Below are 25,012 nucleotides of genomic sequence, written 5' to 3' on the forward strand. Positions count from 1 at the left end.
GTTTCGGGAGTGTTGTGAGATTGGCTCGAGAGAGGGTTCCAGGAGTGTTGTGAGCATGGCTCGGACGGACGCGCTGGGGAACATGACTCGGACAGATGCGCTGGGGAGCATGGCTCGGATGGACGCGCTAGGGAGCATGACTCGGACAGACGCTGGGGAGCATGGCTCAGACGGATGCGCTGGGGAGCATGGCTCGAACGGAAGCGCTGGGGAGCATGGATCGGACGGACGCGCTAGGGAGCATGGCTCGGACGAATGCTGGGGAGCATGGCTCGGACGGATGCGCTGGGGAGCATGGCTCGAACGGAAGCGCTGGGGAGCATGGATCGGACGGACGCGCTAGGGAGCATGGCTCGGACGAATGCTGGGGAGCATGGCTCGGACGGATGCGCTTCCAACGTCTCCTCAATACCTGAAATACTCTAAAATGCACAATGTATGCAAGGATGATGCAAGAACTACCTAGACATGCAAAGTGTAAAGAAAAGAGTAGAAAATGATGCAAACTAATGAGTTATCCTAACTAAATGAATGATAAATATATGTTAAGGAGAGACAAAATATAGACATATCAGGAATCCACATGCAATTTGCAGTTCTCGCGATAGTTTTAGCCGCTGCAATAATGGTGGAAGAAGCTACAAGCCTTTTTATTTGCAACCTTCACACAAACAATTTGGCGAAATGCCGTCCAGCCGCCACTGGAAACAACCCTCCACCTCCGGGACGGAACTGCTGCGCGGTGATCAAAGCCGCTAATCTACAATGCCTCTGCCCGTCCAAGCCTTTTGTCTCTAGATACGGGTTTGATCCATCTAAGGCCAGGCCTCTTCTAGACAAGTGTGGTATAAACACTCCTCCCTCCTGTTTCTAAGGTGAGAAATCAAAGTAACCGTAAGATTTTGCTGTTCTTTCGGTAAAGACAGAGATGTCTTCGTTTGTTTTGTTGTACCTTGTGTAACANCGAACGTATATGGTGGCTAGGTAAAACCTTTAGGAAAAGAACAAAACAAAAACAAGATAAAAGATAAAATGTCCCAGCAAAGACTTAACAAAATGTATATATAGTAGTCCAACATGGAAAGCCCTAAAACTTAAAATGACAAGGTAAANTAAGTCTCCGGCACTAGTTGGTCAGACATTTCATCAAACACATTTTGGGTGTGAAAATGTCTAAGACCTAGTTCCAATTAATCAGAGAGAAACTAGTATTTCTAACTCTAGTCCAGAAGGGATCATACAAATCAAAGCTTAAACACCCTACATCCTAAGATCCTCCACCTAATCTATCCCATCCTCAAGAACTACCACACTGCTCAGATCCGAAAATCATCATCAAGGATGCAAACCCAGAAAACATTGAAACAAACATTCTTAGATAGGTAAAAATGAGATGAACAACTTGTAAAAGAAATCAAATGCAAATACTCAATAAACTCCAAGATGTCGGATTACAAAGTCTCCGAACGTATATGGTGGCTAGGTAAAACCTTTAGGAAAAGAACAAAACAAAAACAAGATAAAAGATAAAATGTCCCAGCAAAGACTTAACAAAATGTATATATAGTAGTCCAACATGGAAAGCCCTAAAACTTAAAATGACAAGGTAAAGCGTCGGTTCGGTAAACTCCTGAAGCGTGTGAAACCAAACGTCTTTCTTCCTGACATGTGCGATCGAGTCCGTGTGCATCCAGTGGCTCGATTGGTATATGAAAGTGGCTCGAGTGAAAATGGCTCGAGCGTGGTCGGTGAAAGTGGCTCGAGCGTGGTTGGTGAAAGTGGCTCGAGCTGGGTGTATACACATCCACTAAAACGATGATAAATCTTGACCCACACCTCCGATTGGCTTGAAATAAACGGCGTTGGAAAGATGACTCAATTCCCTACAATTTTGATGAAGCGTCGAAAGCTAAATCCCACTCGAGTGGAACGGCTCGAAGGGGGTGGCTCGAGAGACGGTTTCGGGAGTGTTGTGAGATTGGCTCGAGAGAGGGTTCCAGGAGTGTTGTGAGCATGGCTCGGACGGACGCGCTGGGGAACATGACTCGGACAGATGCGCTGGGGAGCATGGCTCGGATGGACGCGCTAGGGAGCATGACTCGGACAGACGCTGGGGAGCATGGCTCAGACGGATGCGCTGGGGAGCATGGCTCGAACGGAAGCGCTGGGGAGCATGGATCGGACGGACGCGCTAGGGAGCATGGCTCTGACAAACACTGGGGAGCATGACTCGGACAGACGCTGGGGAGCATGGCTCAGACGGATGCGCTGGGGAGCATGGCTCGAACGGAAGCGCTGGGGAGCATGGATCGGACGGACGCGCTAGGGAGCATGGCTCTGACAAACACTGGGGAGCATGACTCGGACAGACGCTGGGGAGCATGGCTCGGACGGATGCGCTGGGGAGCATGGCTCGAACGGAAGCGCTGGGGAGCATGGATCGGACGGACGCGCTAGGGAGCATGGCTCGGACGAATGCTGGGGAGCATGGCTCGGACGGATGCGCTTCCAACGTCTCCTCAATACCTGAAATACTCTAAAATGCACAATGTATGCAAGGATGATGCAAGAACTACCTAGACATGCAAAGTGTAAAGAAAAGAGTAGAAAATGATGCAAACTAATGAGTTATCCTAACTAAATGAATGATAAATATATGTTAAGGAGAGACAAAATATAGACATATCAGGAATCCACATGCAATTTGCAGTTCTCGCGATAGTTTTAGCCGCTGCAATAATGGTGGAAGAAGCTACAAGCCTTTTTATTTGCAACCTTCACACAAACAATTTGGCGAAATGCCGTCCAGCCGCCACTGGAAACAACCCTCCACCTCCGGGACGGAACTGCTGCGCGGTGATCAAAGCCGCTAATCTACAATGCCTCTGCCCGTCCAAGCCTTTTGTCTCTAGATACGGGTTTGATCCATCTAAGGCCAGGCCTCTTCTAGACAAGTGTGGTATAAACACTCCTCCCTCCTGTTTCTAAGGTGAGAAATCAAAGTAACCGTAAGATTTTGCTGTTCTTTCGGTAAAGACAGAGATGTCTTCGTTTGTTTTGTTGTACCTTGTGTAACACGCAGCTTGAAGAACTGAGTTGAAGACAGGCCGGTATGGCGCATACGTTGACTCGACCTGAAGTCATGTCTTTTAGTGTTGTTATTCGAATAAATCACCACTTTGCAATGATTTTTCAGTCACCTTATATATCTATAAAGAAGAACCATTTTCTATATATTAACGAAAAAAGTACTGGCTTTTCGCTAAGTCAATTGTGTACAACTTAATTTCTTGTTTACCAAGAAACTCGTCAAGAAATCAAATCATAAAAAACTGCAAGACTCTGTGAGAAAGATTTATTTTGTCTCCTTTTTCTGACTTTACTAAAAATTGTTTAATTAATTTGTTGATGTACCGCAACGTCCTTGAAGTAACTAGTAGTAAAACAACAAACTCCTTAATTTCCAAGGAATATAAAAAACCACAGAACATCCACGATCATATGCATGTAGTTATATTAATTTAAAAGTTCAAATCTTCGTTCTCATAAACCCTAACAAAGTGGCATGATATATTCAGTTCAAATCCTAGTGAACAACTCACGACACCATTTAAAATTACTAGTTTTGATGATATTCAACCAATCATCTCTTTGACCAAAACAGAATATGACGGTCAAAAAAAACAAAATAGAATATAACGTGGGATAAGCTATATAATCAACCCTTTAAGAAAAAAAAAGTAACTATATAATTAAGAAATCTGTTAAACAATTAAAGAAGATACTTCATGAATTAACCTCAGTTTCCTTTGTATTATGTAACTCCATAAAGTAAAGAGAAAAGACATTGATATTGAATGCTAAAGGGTAATATTTGCTACAGTTTACTACAATAAAGTGGTCCCAGTGCAAATGCACACCTTGCACTCCTCAATCGCCGGCCCTGATATTGTGATCGCTTGGTAAACAACTCACAACACCATTTAAATTACTAGTATCAAATTATCGATGATATTCAAATTCAACCATCTCTTTGAACAAAATGTAGAATATAACGTGGATAACTATATATACATAACTAAGAAAACATAAAGAAGATAACCAACCCTCTAAAAAAAAGTAACATGAATATATAACTATATAATTAGCTAAATTAAGAAATCTGTTAAAATAATTAAAGAATCAGTACTTCATGAAACTCAGTTCCGTATTAACTCCACAAAGTAAAGAAAACGAAAGATTAAACAAAAACAAAAATAGAGAAAAAGAAAGTGATATGAATGCTAAAGGGTAATATTTGTTTGAAAATATAATATTTTCAATGACAAAAGAGTTGGTAACAAATAAACACAGTAGTAAAAAGTTTTTTATTGCGATGTGAAGTGTACAGAGCACGCCCTTCTCAAAATTCAAAAACACAAGCGTCTTTGGAAAATGTATATTGTGTGAGCAAAACACTTTTAATATCCTTAAAGAAAAAACCGATTCCACATATTTCATATTCGTATACTTAATATTATTGTACAACAAAGATTTCGATGTGATCCTCTTTGACTCGTGTTTGCGATACAACTATACAAGTGTCAGTCGCTACATTTATAAGTAAGGGCATTCCCTTTTTTTTCCTCACATCATAACTCTGTTTTTACTGAGATCATTATGATGCATTGATGCTAGAACAATAGTGGTTAGTAATAGTCTTCTACTTCTACTTTTTCCAGCTGTTAAAGCAGAATTTTTTTTCCCCGAAATACAAATACTAGTAAAACCCGATCAAAATGTTTTTTTTTGTCAACAACTTTTAATGATTAGCTTACAAATAAATTTAAGAACGGTTCGGCCCATACTTTACAAACCAAAATGTTTATTTTATTTAATTGATTTTTGATAAATAAAGCGATAAATACTTAAAATGTGTATTCAAGTTTTTGAACGTCATTTCAGTCAAAACCTGATAAGATATTAAACTGAACGTGATCAATTTATAAAAAAAAATAGGATCATAAATTATAGATATTATATTTGTAGAATTTCAAAGTTTTCTTGATAGTTTGTAATGTGTATATGTACATAGAGTACTATTCCTGTTGTTCAAATGTAGGTACTAGGTACATACTGTATGTATAGTAGTATTATACGATTTGGTTTAGGGAATGACCATCATTGCCTATACAACTCTTATTAGTATGATATATTCACTTATTTCTATATTCGAGTAAAATTGTTGTTACAATATTAGAGGGAGACGGGAGAATAGAATACATATATTAATATTAATATACAATGCGCGGTCTTTAGACTTTATAGAACACCTGATAAATAAATCGATTACCAGTTTTGGTTTATGTCTAGTAAAAGCTAGCTAAAGGTTTCCTACAATGGCAATGGATGCTGACCCAGAAATCAGAGATGAATATAAACAAGGCAATAGTGGGTTGTATCTTCCTCTTAACGGAGAGAGAGAAATCAGAAGAAACAAAAAAATCATAGAGAAACATGAAAAGAATTTCAAAGACTCTGAGTGGCATTACTAAGACCCAAGGTTTCAAGGTCCAACGGTCGTGTCGTGGCATCAAGCCAATGGTATTCTACCATTCCTCCTTCAAAGGACCAGGATCTTGAAGAAGAAGAAGATGTTGAAGATGAAGGCTCGCTCAAAAAAGAAGAAGATGAAGATGAAGGCTCGCTCAAGAATATGCATTTGATTCCTTTCCCCGAGGACTACATCGGCGGCGGCGGCTTTTTGGTCAAGAAGAAGGAGGAGACTGACAAATCCACTGGCACCAAGCCGTCCTCTTCCTCTGCTAAAGGGACCGACATGAACTGCAACTACGGAACAAACGGTGGGAAAAGCTACGACAAAAGAACCACGTCCAACAGTGATGACGGACAGGGGACCGAGCTACCAGAATACGGTGGCTGCAGTGGTTGCCCTGGGTGCGTTCGTTGCGGTTGCCCAGGATGTAGCGGTGGCTGCCATTATTGCTTTGGTTGCGATGGCTGCCAGTACAAGTTTTAATGGATATTGCTTGTGTTTCCTAGCTTCTTGTTGTTGTTGGCCTAGTTGGCTAGTTGTTAAATGTATTGTTCTGAACGTTATCATTATGTGTGATCCCGGATCACTGATCCGTCTAGTAATATTATTTAACTAAAGATAATTCGCATTATATGACTCCTAGAAACAATATTCTGATCCGTCTAGTTATCTATAACAAAGTCAAAGCAATATATTTCAAATTTTGTACTCGTACAGAGTCATTACTTATTGACCATGTTCTATCCGGTATAGGCCATGTCCGTACGGCCGTCCGTACAAGTGATCAATAAGGCCGAGTTCAAGTGATATAGGGAGAAGAGACGAGGTCAGTCCATCAAGAAGCCCAAGAGAAAGATCTAGAAGTCGGCTAGTAGCCGTTAGAGGATAAGGTCACAGGTTGGTTTCTACTTGGGAGACCAAGTCGGATCGCTTTCACCATTGGAATTAGCTTGTTCTCTCTCTTTGTGTCACTATCACCAAGTTGTCGAGTGTAAAGGCAGTAGCCCTAGTTTCTCTTGATATTTAAAAAGGTCTTAGGCCGACATTGTATTACACACACTTATGGAATATCATTCTATACTTGTTCTCTTTGTTCTTTACTTTGTTCCTCACTCCATTCACACTCGTTACCCTCACATTTCTACTTCCGCCTAAACTAACATGGTATCAGAGCATGTTTTTCGATCTTTGACTCTCTAAACCTACTCTTGTTTCTCTTTATACTCTCTATTCTCCAAACTTACTCTCTATTCTCGCTACACTCTCTTTCTATACTCGCTATTCTACTTATTCTACTCTTTTATTCTCAAATCTGTAACCATGGATAGCAACAAACCAATTGTTACTCCAGTATTGCTCAAAGGAGCAAATTACTTGTTGTGGAAGAGAACCACCAAGACTGCACTTAGTGGCCGGGGGCTATGGATCCATGTTGAAACGGACCAACTTCCCAAGAAAGCTACTAAGGAAGACGGTAAAGAAGAAAAGGATGAAGACAAGGAGGCTGATCTAGAGAAGGAAGTCAAGTGGTTCCAAGAAGATCAGACCGTGCTTGCCATTCTTCAAAACTCGTTAGACGCACCAATCCTTGAAGCCTATTCATATTGCGAGACGGCCAAGGAGTTATGGGAGACGCTAGCGAATGTTTATGGGAACGTGACCAACTTGACTCGAGTGTTTGAAGTCAAGAAGGCGATTAACGGTCTCCATCAAGAAGACTTAGAGTTCACGAAGCATTTTGAGAAGTTTAGGTCTCTATGGGCCGAGCTTGAGATGCTTCGACCAAGCACAATCGATCCAGCCATCCTCAATGAGAGAAAAGAGCAGGATAAGGTCTTTGGCCTCCTTCTCACTCTCAATCCGGCGTTTAACGACCTCATTAAGCACATTCTTCGTGGCGACAAGTTACTGACCCTGGAAGATGTGTGTTCTCAAGTTCAAAAAGAACAAGGGTCGTTAGGTCTCTTTAGCGGCAAAGAAGACTTGGTCACCGCTAACAAAGGCGTCTACAAGCATGAGGAGAGAAAAGTGGTGGTTTGTGACCATTGCAAGAAGAGGGGACATGTGAAGGACAAATGTTGGATTCTTCACCCCCACCTCAAGCCAGCGAAGTTCAAGGCAAATATCTCTCAAGAAGGCTCAAGCGGGCAAGGTGCGAGTGCAGCGAACCAAGGAAATGCAATGACCACAGCCATGGCTGCACCGTATGGAGACCTTGTGCGGAAATCTGACTTGGAGGCTCTCATCAAGTCCATTACCGCATTAAAGGACTCTGGTACCACCTTCTTTGCTTCAAAACCTAGTAAATCACTTGTTGTAGACTCGGGGGCTTCTCATCACATGATAAGTAATCCGAGTCTTATAAGCAACATAAAACCGGCTGCTGGTAGTGTTATTATTGCTAATGGTGACCGTATACCTGTTAAAGGAGTAGGAGAGTTAAAACTTTTTGATAAGAACTCAAAAGCCTTCTTTATGCCTACTTTTACATCTAATCTCTTATCAGTTAAGAGAGCAACAACTGATTTAAATTGTTATACTATTTTTGGACCTAATAGTGTACATTTTCAGGATATTGAGACTGGAAAGGTCCTTGGAGAAGGAGATGCTAGAGGAGACCTCTATGTCTTAGAGAAAATTTCACCAAGTTCTTCTTATTCGTTTTCCCTTATGTCAAGTCTTAGTAGTATTTCGAGTGATGTGTGGCATGCTAGGCTAGGCCACCCACACTCTCGTGCCTTTGAATTAATGTTGCCTAATGTTTCTTTTGATAACTCTAGTTGTGAGTCTTGTATTCTTGGGAAACATTGCAAGTCTATCTTCCCTAAATCTAATACCATTTATGAGCATTGTTTTGACTTAGTGCATTCTGATGTGTGGACATCTCCATGTTTATCTAGAGACAATAACAAGTATTTTGTGACTTTTATTGATGAAAAATCTAAGTACACATGGCTTACTTTGCTACCCTCTAAAGATAGAGTTTATGATGCATTTGTTAAATTTCATAATTATGTCACTAATCACTTCAATGCTAAAATTAAGGTACTTAGATCAGACAATGGGGGAGAATATACAAGTCACAAACTTAAAGAGCACTTAGAGAAGCATGGCATTCTTCAACAAACTAGTTGTCCCTATACTCCTCAACAAAATGGGGTTGCTGAGAGGAAGAATCGCCATCTCATGGAGTTTGCGCGATCAACGATGTTTCACTTGAATGTATCAAAGAGGTTTTGGGGAGATGCGGTGATGACTGCCTACTACTTAATCAACCGAACACCAACTAAGATCCTTCATGACTCATCTCCATTTGAAATACTTAATAAGACTAAACCCTCTCTCGATCACTTACGAGTTTTTGGATGTGTGTGTTTTCTCTTGATTCCAGGAGAACAAAGAAGTAAACTCGATGTAAAGAGCACCAAGTGCATGTTCATTGGCTATTCTACGACACAGAAGGGTTACAAATGTTTTGATCCGGTTCATGGCCGTATGTATGTCTCTCGTGATGTGAAGTTCATGGAAGGCCAAGGATGGTGTGACAAAAAGGACTGGGAGAGCTTGAAAGACCTATCTCACTCTACCTCAGACAGAGCCGCTAACTTGCAATTTCTTCTTGATCACCTCGGGATTACTACACCAACACATCCCGAGGTAGCCATAGACCATGCTCCGGACGTCCAACCGCCGCCAGAGAGAAGTGATGGAGCTACAACACCATCTGAGCCAGTTCCTAACACTACACCATCCGCACAGCCCAACGATAGTCACTCGGTATCCCCAGTCACCAATGATGCTGGTGCGGTCGATCATCAACATGATACCACAATTGTTGTTCAGCCTTCACAACCCATGCAAAGTGAACATATCAAGTCTCATCCGTCCACTTGGAAAGATAAACGGGTGTACTACAATAATCAAGCGGTCACACATCCTATTCAAGTCGTATGTTCGCTTGCCCTGTTCCCACCGGATCATGTGGCCTTTTTGGGCAAGATCGACAGTCAGTTTATTCCCCAGACCTATGATGAGGCCAAAGATCATCAAGTTTGGGTCGATGTTGTGGCAGATGAGACCGGTTCTATGATACGTAACCATACATGGGACGAAGCTGACTTACCTCAAGGAAAACGCGCTCTCAGCTCTCGGTGGATCTTCACCATCACACTATTCGAGTGGTTCTCTCCCTGGCCACCAACTTGTCATGGGATCTTTGGCAAATGGATGTTAAAAACGCATTTCTTCAGGGGGAGCTGGAAGAGGAGGTCTATATGTATCCACCATCGGGCTTAGAAGATATTGTCGCCCCGGGCAAGGTCCTCCGGCTCCGTAAGGCCATCTATGGCTTAAAGCAATCTCCTCGGGCCTGGTATCACAAGCTGAGTTCGACGCTTAAAGCCCATGGTTTCAAACGCTCCGAAGCTGATCACACGTTATTCACCCATCGTACCGCTGGTGGTCTTGTGGTTGTCCTCATTTACGTTGATGATATTATTCTTACCGGCGATGACAAAGATGGTATTCAAACTACTAAAGCCTTCCTTCACTCTGCTTTTGACATCAAGGATCTGGGTGAACTCAAATACTTTCTTGGTATTGAACTATACCGCTCTCCGGAGGGCTTATTTCTGTCTCAACGCAAGTATGCTCTTGATCTCTTGAGTGAAACTGGCAAACTGGGTGTCAAACCGGTTTCCACTCCTCTTCCGGAGGATTATCAGGCCCAGCGAAAGGGGGAGCATAAACGGCGGCAGAAAAATGAAGCCGAGGGTGCTCCGCTTGATCCACTAGACGCACCATATGAAGATGTGACTCGCTATCGGCGTCTTGTAGGTAAGTTAATTTATGTCACCATTACACGACCTGACTTGTGTTATGCTGTGAATCAGGTGAGCCAATTCATGAAAGCACCAACAAAATATCATTGGAGTTTGGTGGAACGGATCTTAAGCTATCTCAAGGGGAGCCCGGGCCAAGGCATTTGGATGGGGAAGAACTCCAACACGAAGATTGTTGGCTATTGTGATGCTGACTATGCTGGAGATACGTTGGATAGAAGGTCTACTACTGGCTACTGTACGTTCATTGGAGGCAATCATGTCACATGGAAATCCAAGAAACAAAAGGTGGTCTCATGTTCTAGTGCCGAAGCCGAGTATAGAGCCATGAGGAAGCTAACTAATGAGCTAACATGGCTTAAAGGTCTTCTCAAAGATCTCGACATCGAGTCAAAGAAACCAATCATCATGCATTGTGACAATGAAGCTGCCATTCATATAGCCACAAACTCGGTATTTCACGAGAGAACGAAGCATATCGAAGTAGACTGCCATAAAGTTAGAGAAAAGATTGAGGAAGGTGTTACTCTTCCGTGTCACACCCGAAGTGAAGACCAATTGGCGGATATCTTCACCAAAGCTGCATGTCCAAAGGTTTGCCAACACATCCATAGCAAACTTGGACTTGTAGATCTCACTCGCCCATGATCAACTTCCCTAACACATGGACATCACACTCTTTTTCCCTCAACATAGTTTTGTCCCAAGAGGTTTTCTATGTTAAGGTTTTTTTAATGAGGTGATGCTTCATGGGTTCCAAACTTAGCCATTGCATTCGGCTAAGCTTGAGGAGGAGTATTGACCATGTTCTATCCGGTATAGGCCATGTCCGTACGACCATCCGTACAAGTGATCAATAAGGCCGAGTTCAAGTGATATAGGGAGAAGAGACGAGGCCAGTCCATCAAGAAGCCCAAAAGAAAGATCTAGAAGTCGGCTAGTAACCGTTAGAGGATAAGGTCACGGGTTGGTTTCTACTTGGGAGACCAAGTCGGGTCGCTTTCACCATTAGGATTAGCTTGTTCTCTCTCTTTGTGTCACTATCACCAAGTTGTCGAGTGTAAAGGGAGTAGCCCTAGTTTCTCTTGATATTTAAAAAGGTCTTACACCGACATTGTATTACACACTTATGGAATATCATTCTATACTTGTTCTCTTTGTTCTTTACTTTGTTCTTCATTCCATTCACACTCGTTACCCTCACATTTCTACTTCCGCCTAAACTAACATTACTTGGGGTTGAATTGTTACAATGTAGTATATCCCAACAACAGAAAAATCAACTTAAACATAAGACTTTTTAAATAGGCCTGAAGAAAATCGATATGAAGATTTCCATTTCTGGGATTTTGCATCTCGAGTTCATCGAGGGAAATGGAAAAGAAAAAAAAAACAAATTTTGGAAAATTTTCTTATTATAAGAGAGAAGAGCAATTATTAGGGTTCTTTTGGACAAAGGAACGAGGAGAAAGACAAAAATGGCTCTGTTCTTCAGCCGAATCTCGAAGCTCTCTGTAAGATAGATACTCTCTCGAACCTTCTTCCTGTGTTATACTTTCTTTGATTCTTGGGTTACTCAGTCCGGTTTTGGTTCATGGAAATTGACAAGTACGCAGGTACAATTCTCGTTTTTTCTCATCATTGCCTCAGTCACCATGTCTGGTGCTGGGCACTAAGAAGTTGCGAGAGTCTCCAGAGGAGGGGATGATCATGCATCAAAAATTATTCGACCCGGCTACAGAAAAGACAGTGTACAGCAAGGAGAAGAAGTATCCAAAAGAGCTCGTTGGTAAAACTCCTCTGGGAGCATCGCAAGGTTGGGGCATTTCTTGGGAGGGCCTTACCTTGCATCTCACGGATCTGTACAAGCCGTGTGTTTTATCTTCAAAAGTCATATCACTACCTCCACTTAGGCTCGAGTATAAACCCACAACCCATGCCACGAAACTGTCTCTCTCTTCTTCTGATCCTGTCCAAGACGACTTTTTTGTGGCTGCAAAGTTCAATGAGTATCACGTAAGTGTCTACAGGCCTCGTTGGGAATCTGAGTGGACTCACATCGGGACCGCTTACTCTCTTTTACCAGCCTCTAAGCTCATGTTCTCCAAGAGAGACCAAGCCTTCCACTTTACTAGTTTTAAGGGTCTCTACATGGGTTCGCTGTATCTCAACAACTACAAAGAGATCAAACATAAAGAAATACGCCTAAGAAATATGCCTAAGATTCCACAGGCAGGTTGGGAGATGTTGGATAATTGTTCCATAACCAACCACTTAGTGGAATCTCCCTCTGGTGAACTTTTCTTCATCAAGTGGTATGTATTCTTTCATTAGTAGTTTAGCTACTTTTGAATCAATCAAGGCAGAGTAAAGATATTGAGCTACTTGTTTTCCTCTGTCTAGGTACACACAGTGTATTCACCAAGAGGACGAAGATGGTGATTTGGAATTTGTCCACAGCAGTACTAAGCGGTTCATGGTCTTTAGGCAAGATGGGATGAGCAAAGACTTTTGTTACACTGAAGATATTGGAGATCTCTGCATCTTCCTTAGTAACAGTGAACCCTTCTGTCTCTCAGCAAGCTTGTACCCGGGGCTCAAACCTAACTCCATCTATTACATTGGCCCTAGACATGGTTGTTACGATCTAGCTTCTGGTACGAACCGTCCCTTCCCTTTTGATCAATTTGGCAAACCCTCGCGGGTCAGTGCCCCTTACTGGATCTTTTCGACCTCTTCTCTGAGTTCTAACTAGGATCTAGGACTGCCTTGTGTTTTGTGACCTCAGTTGTTCCTTTCTAGATCCTTTTATCCTGTTAGGGTTTGTGTGATTGAAGATTTGGATTTTATAATTTATATATTAACGTTCTCTGGTGTTCTGTTTTTATGTTCCTTGTAATGGATTGAGTTATAAAATCCCTAATGCATCATAGTATGTCATGTTGAAGATGAGTCTTATATATAAACGATATCATTACAGAGGTATATATAGTTGAACAGAGAGAACATTCTAGACTAGAGAGTATAAACAGAACATTCTATATACAGCATGATACGGAATATTGAGTAATGAAGAGCATATCCCTTGCATATCAAGGTGTATCCTTAACATGCCCCCTCAAGATGGAGGGCCGACAGACACTCCAATCTTGTGACGTAAGTGAATGAACAGTGTACGTGTAAGAGGCTTTGTCAAGGCATCGGCTAGCTGATCTTTGGTGTTAACGTGACAGACACGAAGCTGCCCTTGCTGAATCTGCCCTCTAACGAAATGATAATCTAAAGCAAGATGCTTCATGCGGGAGTGAAACACTGGGTTTGCACAGAGGAAGGTGGCACCGAAGTTATCACAGTAAACTGTCGGTATAACTCGGATATGTACACCCAGCTCGGTTAAGAGATTGCAAATCCAACGAAGTTCTGCAGCGGTATTGGCAATAGCCCTGTATTCGGCTTCAGTGGAAGAGCGAGCAACCGTTTTCTGCTTCTTTGCGGACCAGGAGACAGGATGAGTACCCATGTAGACAATATAGGCGTTTGTTGAGACATAGTCATCCATGTCGCCTGTCCAATCAGCATCGGAGTAGGCAAGGAGAGTGAGGGTATTCTTGGCAGCAAAGAAAAGACCATGAGTTGTTGTTCCCGCTAGATAACGAAGTACCCGTTTTGCAGCTTGCCAGTGTTCTTGAGTTGGGCAGTGCATAAATTGAGACAAGCGGTTGACAACATAGCTAATATCGAGCCTTGTAAAGGAAAGATATTGTAAACTTCCAACAAGACGGCGATAGTCTGTACCATCGGGAAGAGGAGAGCCAGATTTGAGAGTAAGCTTCGGAGAGGATGCCATTGGAGTTGCAACGGGCTTGGCATATATCATATTGTAACGATGAAGTAAGTCGATGATATACTTGCGCTGAAAAAGATGCAAACCTTTAGCAGTACGATGAGCTTCAATTCCCAGAAAGTAGTTAAGCTCCTCTGGATCCTTAACGGAGAATCGATCAGCAAGGGAGTGAAGAACTTGTTGAATGGAGGAAGTGTCATTACCAGTGATGAGAATATCGTCAACGTATACTAAGAGATAGACACATGTTTTGCCGTGTCGGAGAACGAACAGAGAGGTGTCGGCAAGAGAATTTTGAAACCCAACACTAAGAAGATACGACCGTAACTCGGTGTACCAGGCACGTGGAGCTTGCTTGAGTCCATAGATTGCTTTGCGGAGACGACAAACATAGGACGGATGATCACTATCAACGAAGCCTGGCGGTTGTTCCATGTAGACTTCCTCGTTGAGAGTCCCCTGTAAAAACGCGTTATTGACATCCAATTGAAGAATCGGCCATGAAGAGCTCACAACAACATCAAGAACCAAACGGAGCGTTGTTGCTTTTATCACGGGGCTGAAGGTCTCTGTGTAGTCACGACCATATTGTTGGTTGTATCCCTTGGCAACAAGCCGAGCTTTACACCTGCCAAGTGTCCCATTTGGTAAAAACTTGTTTTTATAAACCCACTTACAGCCGACTACGTTATGATTTGGTGGTCGTGGGACCAGATACATCGTCTGATTGCGGGCAAAGGCGTCAATCTCGCCGGACATAGCTTCCCGCCAGATCTTGTCTTTCATCGCCTGGTTCACGGTTAGAGGTTCGGTGGGATAGGGAGAGGATAATGCGGCGGAGAGGTTGAGTTTGGATTTGGGTTTGACAATGTTGTTTTTACGTCTGGTCTGCATAGGGTGGCTATTTTGAACTGGTGGTGGAGGGGCGATAACGGGATTAGGGTCAAGGGACGAAGATTCAGAGGTCGATGGAGAAGAAGGTGGCGATGAATGGGACGATGGAGATGGGCTACGAAGAGAGTTAGCAGGGGAGATGTTATTGGGCTCAAGGGGTGAATTTGGGTTATGATCTGGGCTTGGATTTCGTGATGGGTTGGGCCGGATGTTATCAGGTTCTGCAATGACACTAGGTGAGTTTGAGGAACTTACCGTGGCTGTGGAATTGATTTCCGGCGACGTATTCCGGGGAGGAGCTGAGCTCGACGGTCTAGGCGTAGACTCCAGCGACGAGATGAGTGGCGGCGGGTAGAAAGGAATGACGTCAACAGAAGGTGTGGCTGGACAGGAGGAGGGGAGAGGTGATTCAGGAGAGGAGTCACGAGGTGATTTGAACGGGAACCGGGTTTCCTCAAATTTAACGTGACGGGAGACATAGACGCGACCAGTGCTAGGCTGAAGACACAGGTAGGCACTCTGGGTGAGAGAGTAACCCAAGAACACACACGGAGTTGATCGGTGCTCAAGCTTGTGAGAGGTGTACAGTCGTAACCAGGGGAAGCAGAGGCAGCCAAACACTCTCAGCTTGGAATAGTTCGGCGATGAACCAAACAACCGCTGGAACGGAGACTCCATGGCGATGACCGGTGTTGGAAGTCGATTAATGAGATAGACGGCAGCGGCAAAAGCATACGGCCAATAAGTGTTGGGAAGACCACCATGTGTGAGAAGCGAGAGGCCAGTTTCAACCACGTGACGGTGCTTTCTTTCGGAAAGTCCATTGTGCTCCGGTGTGTGCGGTGGGGAGGTGAAATGAGAGATACCCGAGCTTGACAAAAACTGTTTGAGGGCCACAAACTCCCCACCATTGTCTGAATATAAGGTGCCAATCCTTGTACCAAACTTGTTTTCCACGAGGGCTTTGAAGGGGATGAATGTTTCACGAACTTGGGATTTGGTTTTAAGCGGATATAACCAGGTATAACGAGTGTAGTGATCGATTAGAATCAGATAGTATTTGTAGTTGTCTATTGACACAATAGGAGAGGTCCAGACATCAGAAAAAATATACTCAAGGGGTCGTGTGGATGTGATAGAAGTGTTTGAGAAAGGAAGCTTATGGCTTTTATTAATAGAGCAATCAGAACAAAACAAATTTTGAGAAGAAGTTGCAGAGTAAGGTAATGAGAATTTAGAGACTAGAGATTGAAGGATAGGTGTAGCAGGGTGGCCTAAGCGATGGTGCCAGTCCACTAAGGACGGTTTTGAGGATGTTGAAGCAAAGAAAGCGGAGAGAGTGGTTGGTGAAGCCGGCCACTCGTAAACATCGTCTCTAGTTTTGCCTTGGAGTAACAGGGCCCCCGAGCTCAGATCCTTCACCTGAAAGGAAGCAGGAAAGAATGCCACAGACACTTTATTATCATTGCATAGCCGATAAACAGAGATTAAATTTTTGTGGATATGAGGAACACAAAGAACTCGATTTAACAGGAGCTTTTGAGAGGGAGATAGAGAGGGTAGAGATAGTGAACCAGTGTGAGAGATCTGGAGACCGGAACCATCACCAATAAGAACAGAGTCATCACCGTGATATGGCTGGTGNTAGCAGGGTGGCCTAAGCGATGGTGCCAGTCCACTAAGGACGGTTTTGAGGATGTGGAAGCAAAGAAAGCGGAGAGAGTGGTTGGTGAAGCCGGCCACTCGTAAACATCGTCTCTAGTTTTGCCTTGGAGTAACAGGGCCCCCGAGCTCAGATCCTTCACCTGAAAGGAAGCAGGAAAGAATGCCACAGACACTTTATTATCATTGCATAGCCGATAAACAGAGATTAAATTTTTGTGGATATGAGGAACACAAAGAACTCGATTTAACAGGAGCTTTTGAGAGGGAGATAGAGAGGGTAGAGATAGTGAACCAGTGTGAGAGATCTGGAGACCGGAACCATCACCAATAAGAACAGAGTCATCACCGTGATATGGCTGGTGAGTCGCAAGGTGATGGAGATCACTAGTAATGTGATGAGACGCACCACTGTCCAAGAGCCAAGGAGTGGTCGAGGATGGAGCAGTGAGAGCGAGATTAGCACGAGGCTGCCAGGGACGAGAGGGCGTGGGAAGAAGACCAGTGGACGACGCGACTTGATGAAGCTGAGGGCAGCGTTTGGCACTATGACCGAAGATACCACACAGCTGACACTTTCCTTGATAACCACCAGTAGACCGATTGTCCTGACGCGACGAGGAATATGTATTGGATGACTTATTATTCCATTGTTGATGGTTACGCTGAGCAGACTTGTGTGGATGAGTACGAGAGCGAGAAGTAGCGAGATTGGCAGTGAGAGGAACATGTGTAGGTGCGACAATAGCAGCGGTCAACAGCTGAGCTTCTTTGTTGAGAAGTTTTTCATGAACTTCGGTGAGTTTGGGAGAGACCTCACGACCTTCAACTTGATCAACAACAGATCGGTAGTCTTCAGGGAGACCACGGAGAACCGCCTCTATTTGCTCATCGAGATCAAACGGCTTGCCGAGGAGAGCCAATTTGTCAAAACGAGTAGTTAATCCTTGCATATACTCATCGATCGTTTTATCACCTTTGGAGAATTGTTGCAGTTGAAGACGTAACTGCTGAATGTGACCCTTGCTCGGTTTAGCAAAGATATCAGCAACGGTTCTCCACATCTCAGCAGCAGTTTTGGTGGTTGTAACAAGCGGTTGCACCGACGGAGAAAGAGTGCCGAGAAGGCCACTGTAGATCAATTTGTCCTGTCTTTTCCATTTTAGAAAATCAGGGTTCGGAATGGTGGCATCATTGGAGACAATTGTCGGAGCCGGAGAAGCAGTAGAACCATCAACATATCCGGCTAAGTCATACCCATCAAGCAGAGAGTGGATCTGTAGGCTCCAAGTGATGTAGTTAAGGGAGGTAAGCTTAATAACATTACTCATGTTGATGTTAAGAAAGCTTTGGGTGGAATCAATGACTTCAGCGGTGTTGGACATGGAGACAGGTGGGGGAGAAAACGCAAAACAGAGAGGGAGGGAGAAAGTAGAAACAGAGAGAGGGAAGGAGAAAAAGAAGGAAGAAAGCGGCAGAGGAAAAAAAATGCAGAGATCTTTTTACTGCTCTGATACCATGTTGAAGATGAGTCTTATATATAAACGATATCGTTACAGAGGTATATATAGTTGAACAGAGAGAACATTCTAGACTAGAGAGTATAAACAGAACATTCTATATACAGCATGATACGGAATATTGAGTAATGAAGAGCATATCCGTTGCATATCAAGGTGTATCCTTAACATGTCACAAGGCTGGAAAAATGCAGAGGTGCTTGTTAAGTTTCAAACAACATAAAGATCCTTAAGGTCGTTTCATTTTCATTGGCTTGTTCTTACATGACAAGAGGGAAGTCTATTGATTAACGAGGACAAGACTCGATGAAACGACCAAAAGCCATCAGACCTATATCTCACCAAAAGTCTCCCACATTTGTCTGTTTGTTTACACGTTTAACTCATACAGCAACTTAAAAAAAAACCCGTGACTCCACGCTTTTACTAGCTCCCACTTAACGTTAACGTTGCTATATAATAAGCTCACTACATTTGAGAGTTTCACAAATCAAAATAGAGTTTACAGGGAGTGAAGATAAGAAAAAAGAGAGAATGGGTAAGAACAACACCATAATCCTCTTGCAATTTGCTGTTCTCGCGATAGTTTTAACAATGGTGAAAGAAGCCACAAGCATTCCCATTTGCAACATCGACACAAACGACTTGGAGAAATGCCGTGCAGCCGTCACTGGAAACAACCCTCCAGCTCCTGGACCGGACTGCTGCGCAGTGGCCAGATCCGCTAATCTACAATGCCTTTGCCCGTACAAGCCTTATCTCTCCAGTTTCGGGATTAACCCATCTAAGGTCAGGCCTCTTCTAGCCAAGTGTGGTATAAACAGTCCTCCCTCCTGTTTCTCAGGTAAGCATGAGTAACCGCAGGATTTTACTGTTCTTTCTGTTAAAAGAGAGGAAATCTTACGTTTGTTTTGTTGTTCCTTTTGTAACACGCAGCTTGAGGAACTGAGCTCAGACTCTCTCTTGCCCTGAAGTCTCTAAGCGACTATGTCTTACCCTGAAGTCTCTAAGCTACAATATGTCACGTGCTGTTCTGATTCGAATTAGTTCTCAAATCACCTTCTCTATTACATAGATAAACCATGTTCTATATTACTACATACCGTATTATGAAAAGAATAAAGTACTTTCTACTTTCTTGATTATCTAGAAACTTGGCTCCTTATGCCTATTCCCTGCAAAGAACCCACAATATAATTGTCAAGAAATGTAAAATCATTCAATGTTTTCATTGAGAAAAAGCAATACATTTGACAAAATAACAAAACAAGGACGCATTTGTGGTCGACAATATTTGGAAAGGGACTGTGCACAATATATTAGCATCTAAACATTACTTTATAAATCTAATTTTGTCTTAATCATTTCTAGCAATGTAGAGAGCAAAATAAATGCCAACACTAATTTACCATAAGCTCCCACATGTGTCTGTTTGCAATTTGCTGACCCTTTCAACTTAAAAGACTAGAGACTCTTCAACCCATATCATACGCTAGCTTCCACTAAAAAGAAGACTTAACTAAAATTTCAACTCAAAAGACGACTTGACTACAAAAGACTAGAGACTCTTCAACCCATATCATACGATCTTTCTAGCTTCCACCTTAGCATTAATTTGTTTATAAAAAGCTTCTTAAATTTAAGGGTTCCATGGTATTAGTCAAGAGAGAGGTAGACATAAAGAGAGAATGGATAAGAATAATACCAGATCCTTTCTAAAATTTGCAGCTGTTGCAATAGTTTTGGCTGCCTTGGTATTGATGGAAAAGCCTACGAGCATTCCAGCATGTATCATCAACGCAAATTATTTGGAGAAGTGCCGTCCAGCCGTCACTGGAGACAACCCGCCGTCTCCAAGCAAAGAATGCTGTCTAGTACTCCAAGCAGCCAATCTGGAATGCATCTGCAGATCCAAGTCTTACCTCCCCGTTTTAGGGGTATACCCATCTAAAGTACAGGCTCTTCTGAGCAAATGTGGCGTTACAACAATCCCTGCTGCTTGCCAAGGTAAAATCAAAGTAGCATGGAAATATTAGAAACTGGTAGATTAGTAGGATCCGGATATTAAGGAAAGATAGACTTACGTTTATTTTGCTCTTCTTTCTGTAAACGCAGCTTCAAAGAATTGAGTTGGAGATAGACCGACTGACTTTGCTTGATCTTTTCCTGCAACTGATCTGAAGTCTCTTATTTACAATATATCTTTTAGAGTTCTGATCCAAATAAATCACAAACTTGCAATGATTTTATGTATATAAAAGAACCATATACATTAACGAAAACGTTAAACTGTTGTTTTATAGCTACATCAACTATCCTACTTTCTTGATTATCCAAAAAAACTAAACTCATCATGTCCTTCCCGCGGAGATCTCAAAACTATTCTGCAAAAGAAAAAGAGAGAATCGTTCGCTTATCATGATGAATACTGTAAACACCTCTGCCCGGATGTACTTATAAATCCGGTTACACATTCTTGATCAACCGAGGTGCCTTTGCTGCAAAATCTATAAATCTTTGAGTAGTAACTTGTGGTAATAATAGAGGGTATACCTAGCATTCTGGTTGGTTTTCTCGACGAGGTCCACCGAAGATAGGCCTCATGTATTTGTCATCAAACTTTCTCCAGTAGCGGTGGATGGTGTAGACAGGTTGTTCCATCAAAAGGGAGATACTATCTTTAGCTCTATTGAAGTTTGTTGAAGCAGACTCGTCAAAGGAAAGAAGAGGAAGCGTCGCATCTTCCTTCGGGGAACCTGGCTCAGTGCGTTTACCACTATTTCCCGTGTTGTTGTGACTTGCATCATGAGGAAGCAGATAGTTCACAAGTGGCTTTGTGAGGAAACCAAAGACCTGTTTCGTTACATGGCAAAGAAAGTCTTTTGATTTTTAAGTGGGAAGAAAACTTTGAGCAGGGCCACATACTAAGGAAGTTGTATTGTTTTACCAGTGTAGTAAAGAGGACAACAATAGTGGTGTTGGTGACCATGGCAGCATTCACAGGATCCAACGTAACTCCGGAGTATGTGAACTTGCCACATCAAACATATACCAAAATGAGATATAATGGAAATGTTACTAATATAATGTAAAAGAAATACCGTAGAGATCATATGAATGTGCAAACAGAAAAACCTGCTTGAAAGCCAGAGCAATTGAGACAGCACCCCGCATAAGCCCCGCCCACCAAATGATCACCTACAAAGTATACAAAGAGCGAACTTCACAACAGAAACTTTGCCATTCTCAGGTCATTCATTCTACGATTTTGAGCCGAGCTGTAATGCTTCTGATAATATGACTGAAAGAAACAAAGGCTAAACCTGGTGCTTAAATGTGATAGACTCGTTTCTTTCAGTGTGTCTATTCATGAAATTTGTTAAGACTGAGAGCGGAAACACAAATGCTGCTCGTCCAAGCAATACGAATGCGGTTATGACACTAGAGACACCCAGAGTACCTCCAACACTGCAAGAAGATGATTTATGTTATGTCTTAATAAGAGATTTCATGTCATCACCACAGCTTAAGAAAACATGATGAAGAAATAGACGAGGCTGATATCATAATGCTGTGTTTTGTTTCGACAGAACGTCCTAAACGCTATACCTTAAGCTGCTTGTCTTCCACTTTGTAACATCAAGAGCATCTGTTCCAACATACAAAAATATGAATGTCTCCGCAATAAAGGACATCATCGCAAAAACATGCCTGAAAAATAGAGATGAACAGTCAGACAAAAGCAATTCCTGCAATTGAGATTTCAGAGAAATAAATAATTGTCTGAAACATTGCCTGGAAGTGATTCTTGAACTCTCTGTCACGTTATATGATGCATAATGGGACATTAAAACACCACAGAAGAAAACAGTGAGAATCCCGCTTAATGAGAAGAGCTGCAAGAGAACAAGAACATAGAGTTAAAACATAATGCTGCATTCAAATTCCAAATGAACACTTAAAAATATGAGACGAGTATTTGATTCAAGCTGGGTTTAACTGGTTTCCTATTACAGTAATGGAGTATTACCTCAGCCAACATATATGAAAGGTAAGCCATAAGAACCATGATCGCCAGTTCGCGTGTTGTTGAATGTCTGTGAGCAACCATATAATTAACGAGATCAGTATAAAGGCACATTTGAAGCATGCAACTGAACTTATTGACAGCAATAAACTTGAGGTTGCGATCCCAAGTTTGTCTATGAAGAGCAGATCTAATTGTATTAGTGTACGATGCAAAATTTTCAAGTTTAGTGTACTTTTACCTTCCAAAATACAAGGTTTTAAGGACAAAAGCTGTTACTAGTCCCACCTGCAAGACATTCACGTTTCTAAGAAAACTCATGATATACTTCAAACAGAGTAAAAATATATATGCCTACTCAATAGCTTACAGCAATTCCGAGAATTGTGCTAGTGGAGAAGAGGTACAAAAAGTTTCCAAACACTTGCAGAGCAGTCCAACCGTTGAGGCTTTCAAAGTGAATCTTTTGCACGGCATTGAACAGTACAACCGAAGTTGCATCATTCACCACTCCTTCTCCAAACACTAAGCTGTATAGCAATGGTGTTTCATCTTGATGAAGAATCTGTAAAGTTAAGATGCAATGTAAACACATATTTGTATAAACAAGTTTTCAAAAAAAGTAGCAAGACAAATGATCTCTTAAAATCAAGAACTGGAGAACCTGTAGAGTGCAAACAGTATCAGTGGACGAGAAGATCGTTCCGATGGCTGAATCAAGACAAGAAATCATTCATTCTCATAAAACCATCTTAAAAAAAACGATGAAAGAAACATAGTTCAGTGAGAAATGTCACCAAGATAGTCTCTAGCACTCAATCCCTTAAATCCCAACTTGGGGAACAGCCACCAAGTCCCTGGTTCAGTTACAAAAGAACAAAAAACAGAAAATTGTTAACATCTCAGAAATTATTAACTCTGATACATAAGGTCAAGTCATACAAAGATTGATTACTGTGAGTTTTTTACCAAACGAAATAATGACAGTAGAGATGAAAACACCAATCACCCCAAAGGACATGATGGTTAAAAAGTTGTGAAAAAACTTCTTTTTCTTGACTTGGAATCTGCCCCACAAACCCCAATAATAACAAATCATCACTCAGTCTCTCCATCAACAACACAAGATAGTAACTCAAAACGAGAGTAAGCTAGCAGCTTGCTTACCCAGCATTAAAAATAATAGGAGGAAGAAGGTAAATGAAGAAGAGTTCTTCATCAAACACTAAAATGTGAGAACTTTTTCCTTTACTAATAAGCAAAATCACTGTTCCTGATACTGCTCCCTGGTTTATACAACAAAAAACACAATCTGATAAATCCCAAAAAGCTCAAAATTTTGTGTAACCTCAAATCGTAAAAAAAAAAATAAAAAAAAAAGCAATTTTTATTATAAGAAAACTTACGACTAAAATGGCGGTAATGGATTCATTGACCCATCGATTTTCTTCAAGCAAGTGGCCGATAACTAAACAGAGACAGAGAATAGCTATGAACACTGAGATTGGTATCACCTGAGGATGTTCAGCTGCTAGCTCATTCGTCCATAAAAACTCTGTAATTCCAACACCCATTTTTAACAAAACTTCTTCGATGTTGATTCGTTAACGAACCCCAATCGCAAAACCAAAACAAGGCACAGAGAACGAGAGAGAGAGAGAGAGAGAGTGAAGTGAGAGATTTGAACTGCGACGAAGAAGGCGGTGGTTACAGGTGGCGAGGAGACGAAAGACACGTGGCATGTTTCTCAGTGTCACCAGACTGAGTAAACGTGAGGCTTTTTTTGGAATTATACGGCACCCATGGGCTTTAAGGCCCAAAACTATATGTTAATAATTAAAGTTTGCAATATTCATCAATTTATCTTTTTCTTTTTTTCTAAAGAACTATTCTTGCGATTCACAAGATCTTCAAGTTTACTGTATAACCCACTAAACCGTCTATAGTTTTGCTAAAGCCAAGACTGGTTAAGTCACGCACGGCAGCAGAACGTGACCGTTTCGTTTAGCGCGTATTGGGATGATGTGATGATGACGGGTGAATCTTGTTGCTATCCTTTAGTTTCAATCGATCATCCACTCCACCGCCATCAGCACCAACCAAGAAAGAAAAAAAATCACTAGCCTAAAATAATACATAAGTTGGTACAGGTGTATCGCAATTGCATGCATTATATAGTGTGTACATGCTTGTTGTTTTATAGCTGGTTTTTGGATATAAGTAGTTATAATGGAAAAAATAAAGTAGGTCTTAATTAAGTATTTAATGTAGAACGCATTTCTTTTATTTAATTTTTTTAAAAATGCCAGAAAATTATACCTAATTATTGGTTTCTACTTTCTACAACTTTTTTCCTTTTTCTACTTTCTACAACTTTAATCAAAAAAAGAAAATATTCTCTAATGTAAAATCGTGAAGTATAATAAAAAATAATAATTATTAATATTTTTTGTCAAAGAGAAACCGCAAAGTTTTGTCACTCCCAAATATTTTCTGTCTGAATGAAGACTTCAGAAGATGTAAACAAAATTCTAGTTATTTGTTTTGGCAGCTAATTAGAGATTTATTACTTAAAAAAAGAAGCACATTTAAGTTGATATGTTCTTTCAAGCGAACATGTAAAAAGAAATGAAAAAGTACAATAAAGGTCTTTTTGTTTTCCCTTTTTTAAAATAATCAACGATCATA

General features: G+C 41.7%; 6 protein-coding genes across 8 annotated transcripts; 5 read left to right on the top strand and 1 right to left on the bottom strand.

The window, feature by feature from the left end:
- LOC104726090 (putative lipid-transfer protein DIR1) lies at window positions 497–946 on the top strand. Its single transcript, XM_010444869.1, has one exon. It carries the CDS (start codon window positions 584–586, stop codon window positions 872–874), a length of 291 nt encoding a protein of 96 aa, XP_010443171.1. The 5' UTR covers window positions 497–583; the 3' UTR covers window positions 875–946.
- LOC104726089 (putative lipid-transfer protein DIR1) lies at window positions 2,611–3,188 on the top strand. Its single transcript, XM_010444867.1, has one exon. The coding sequence runs from the start codon at window positions 2,698–2,700 to the stop codon at window positions 2,986–2,988; it is 291 nt and encodes a 96-aa protein (XP_010443169.1). The 5' UTR covers window positions 2,611–2,697; the 3' UTR covers window positions 2,989–3,188.
- On the top strand, window positions 11,845–13,132 carry LOC109127572 (putative F-box protein At4g17565). Its single transcript, XM_019232520.1, has 3 exons — window positions 11,845–11,890; window positions 11,985–12,692; window positions 12,781–13,132. Exons 1-3 carry the CDS (start codon window positions 11,856–11,858, stop codon window positions 13,130–13,132), a joined length of 1,095 nt encoding a protein of 364 aa, XP_019088065.1. The 5' UTR covers window positions 11,845–11,855.
- On the top strand, window positions 18,761–19,444 carry LOC104726093 (putative lipid-transfer protein DIR1). Its single transcript, XM_010444875.2, has 2 exons — window positions 18,761–19,141; window positions 19,234–19,444. The coding sequence occupies exons 1-2, from the start codon at window positions 18,832–18,834 to the stop codon at window positions 19,236–19,238; spliced, it is 315 nt and encodes a 104-aa protein (XP_010443177.1). The 5' UTR covers window positions 18,761–18,831; the 3' UTR covers window positions 19,239–19,444.
- On the bottom strand, window positions 19,231–23,990 carry LOC104726091 (sodium/hydrogen exchanger 4-like). 3 transcript variants are annotated; one of them, XM_010444870.2, is made up of 17 exons: window positions 23,731–23,990; window positions 23,492–23,610; window positions 23,294–23,391; window positions 23,122–23,181; window positions 22,989–23,035; window positions 22,695–22,889; window positions 22,566–22,612; window positions 22,328–22,394; window positions 22,093–22,193; window positions 21,907–22,008; window positions 21,621–21,765; window positions 21,433–21,495; window positions 21,245–21,328; window positions 20,851–21,150; window positions 20,382–20,681; window positions 20,003–20,292; window positions 19,231–19,472 (listed from the first exon to the last, which is right to left on the bottom strand). In XM_010444870.2, exons 1-14 carry the CDS (start codon window positions 23,896–23,898, stop codon window positions 20,851–20,853), a joined length of 1,596 nt encoding a protein of 531 aa, XP_010443172.1. In that variant the 5' UTR covers window positions 23,899–23,990; the 3' UTR covers window positions 19,231–19,472; window positions 20,003–20,292; window positions 20,382–20,681. The 3 variants fall into 3 exon arrangements, with proteins under 3 accessions (XP_010443172.1, XP_019088241.1, XP_019088240.1); XM_019232696.1 differs by lacking the exons at window positions 19,231–19,472; window positions 20,003–20,292 and having other exon boundaries at window positions 20,382–20,469; window positions 23,731–23,898; XM_019232695.1 differs by lacking the exons at window positions 19,231–19,472; window positions 20,003–20,292 and having other exon boundaries at window positions 20,382–20,474; window positions 23,731–23,898.
- On the top strand, window positions 19,538–20,603 carry LOC104726092 (putative lipid-transfer protein DIR1). The gene is made up of 2 exons (XM_010444874.2): window positions 19,538–20,304; window positions 20,413–20,603. Exons 1-2 carry the CDS (start codon window positions 19,986–19,988, stop codon window positions 20,424–20,426), a joined length of 333 nt encoding a protein of 110 aa, XP_010443176.1. The 5' UTR covers window positions 19,538–19,985; the 3' UTR covers window positions 20,427–20,603.

The sequence above is a fragment of the Camelina sativa genome, chromosome 11 (genome assembly GCF_000633955.1).
Source record: "Camelina sativa cultivar DH55 chromosome 11, Cs, whole genome shotgun sequence".
In the NCBI taxonomy this organism is placed as follows: domain Eukaryota; kingdom Viridiplantae; phylum Streptophyta; class Magnoliopsida; order Brassicales; family Brassicaceae; genus Camelina; species Camelina sativa.

Excerpts from the sequence above, each read along its gene's own strand:
- LOC104726090 (XM_010444869.1), top strand. The coding sequence starts at position 584 with ATGCAATTTGCAGTTCTCGCGATAGTTTTAGCCGCTGCAATAATGGTG.
- LOC104726089 (XM_010444867.1), top strand. The coding sequence starts at position 2,698 with ATGCAATTTGCAGTTCTCGCGATAGTTTTAGCCGCTGCAATAATGGTG.
- LOC109127572 (XM_019232520.1), top strand. The coding sequence starts at position 11,856 with ATGGCTCTGTTCTTCAGCCGAATCTCGAAGCTCTC. Across the intron at positions 11,891-11,984 it reads AGCCGAATCTCGAAGCTCTC|AGTACGCAGGTACAATTCTC; the intron begins TGTAAGATAGAT and ends TGGAAATTGACA. Across the intron at positions 12,693-12,780 it reads GAACTTTTCTTCATCAAGTG|GTACACACAGTGTATTCACC; the intron begins GTATGTATTCTT and ends TCCTCTGTCTAG.
- LOC104726093 (XM_010444875.2), top strand. The coding sequence starts at position 18,832 with ATGGGTAAGAACAACACCATAATCCTCTTGCAATTTGCTGTTCTCGCG.
- LOC104726092 (XM_010444874.2), top strand. The coding sequence starts at position 19,986 with ATGGATAAGAATAATACCAGATCCTTTCTAAAATTTGCAGCTGTTGCA.
- LOC104726091 (XM_010444870.2), bottom strand. The coding sequence starts at position 23,898 with ATGGGTGTTGGAATTACAGAGTTTTTATGGACGAATGAGCTAGCAGCT. Across the intron at positions 22,890-22,988 it reads ATACTGTTTGCACTCTACAG|ATTCTTCATCAAGATGAAAC; the intron begins GTTCTCCAGTTC and ends TTAACTTTACAG. Across the intron at positions 21,766-21,906 it reads TGGAAGACAAGCAGCTTAAG|TGTTGGAGGTACTCTGGGTG; the intron begins GTATAGCGTTTA and ends ATCTTCTTGCAG.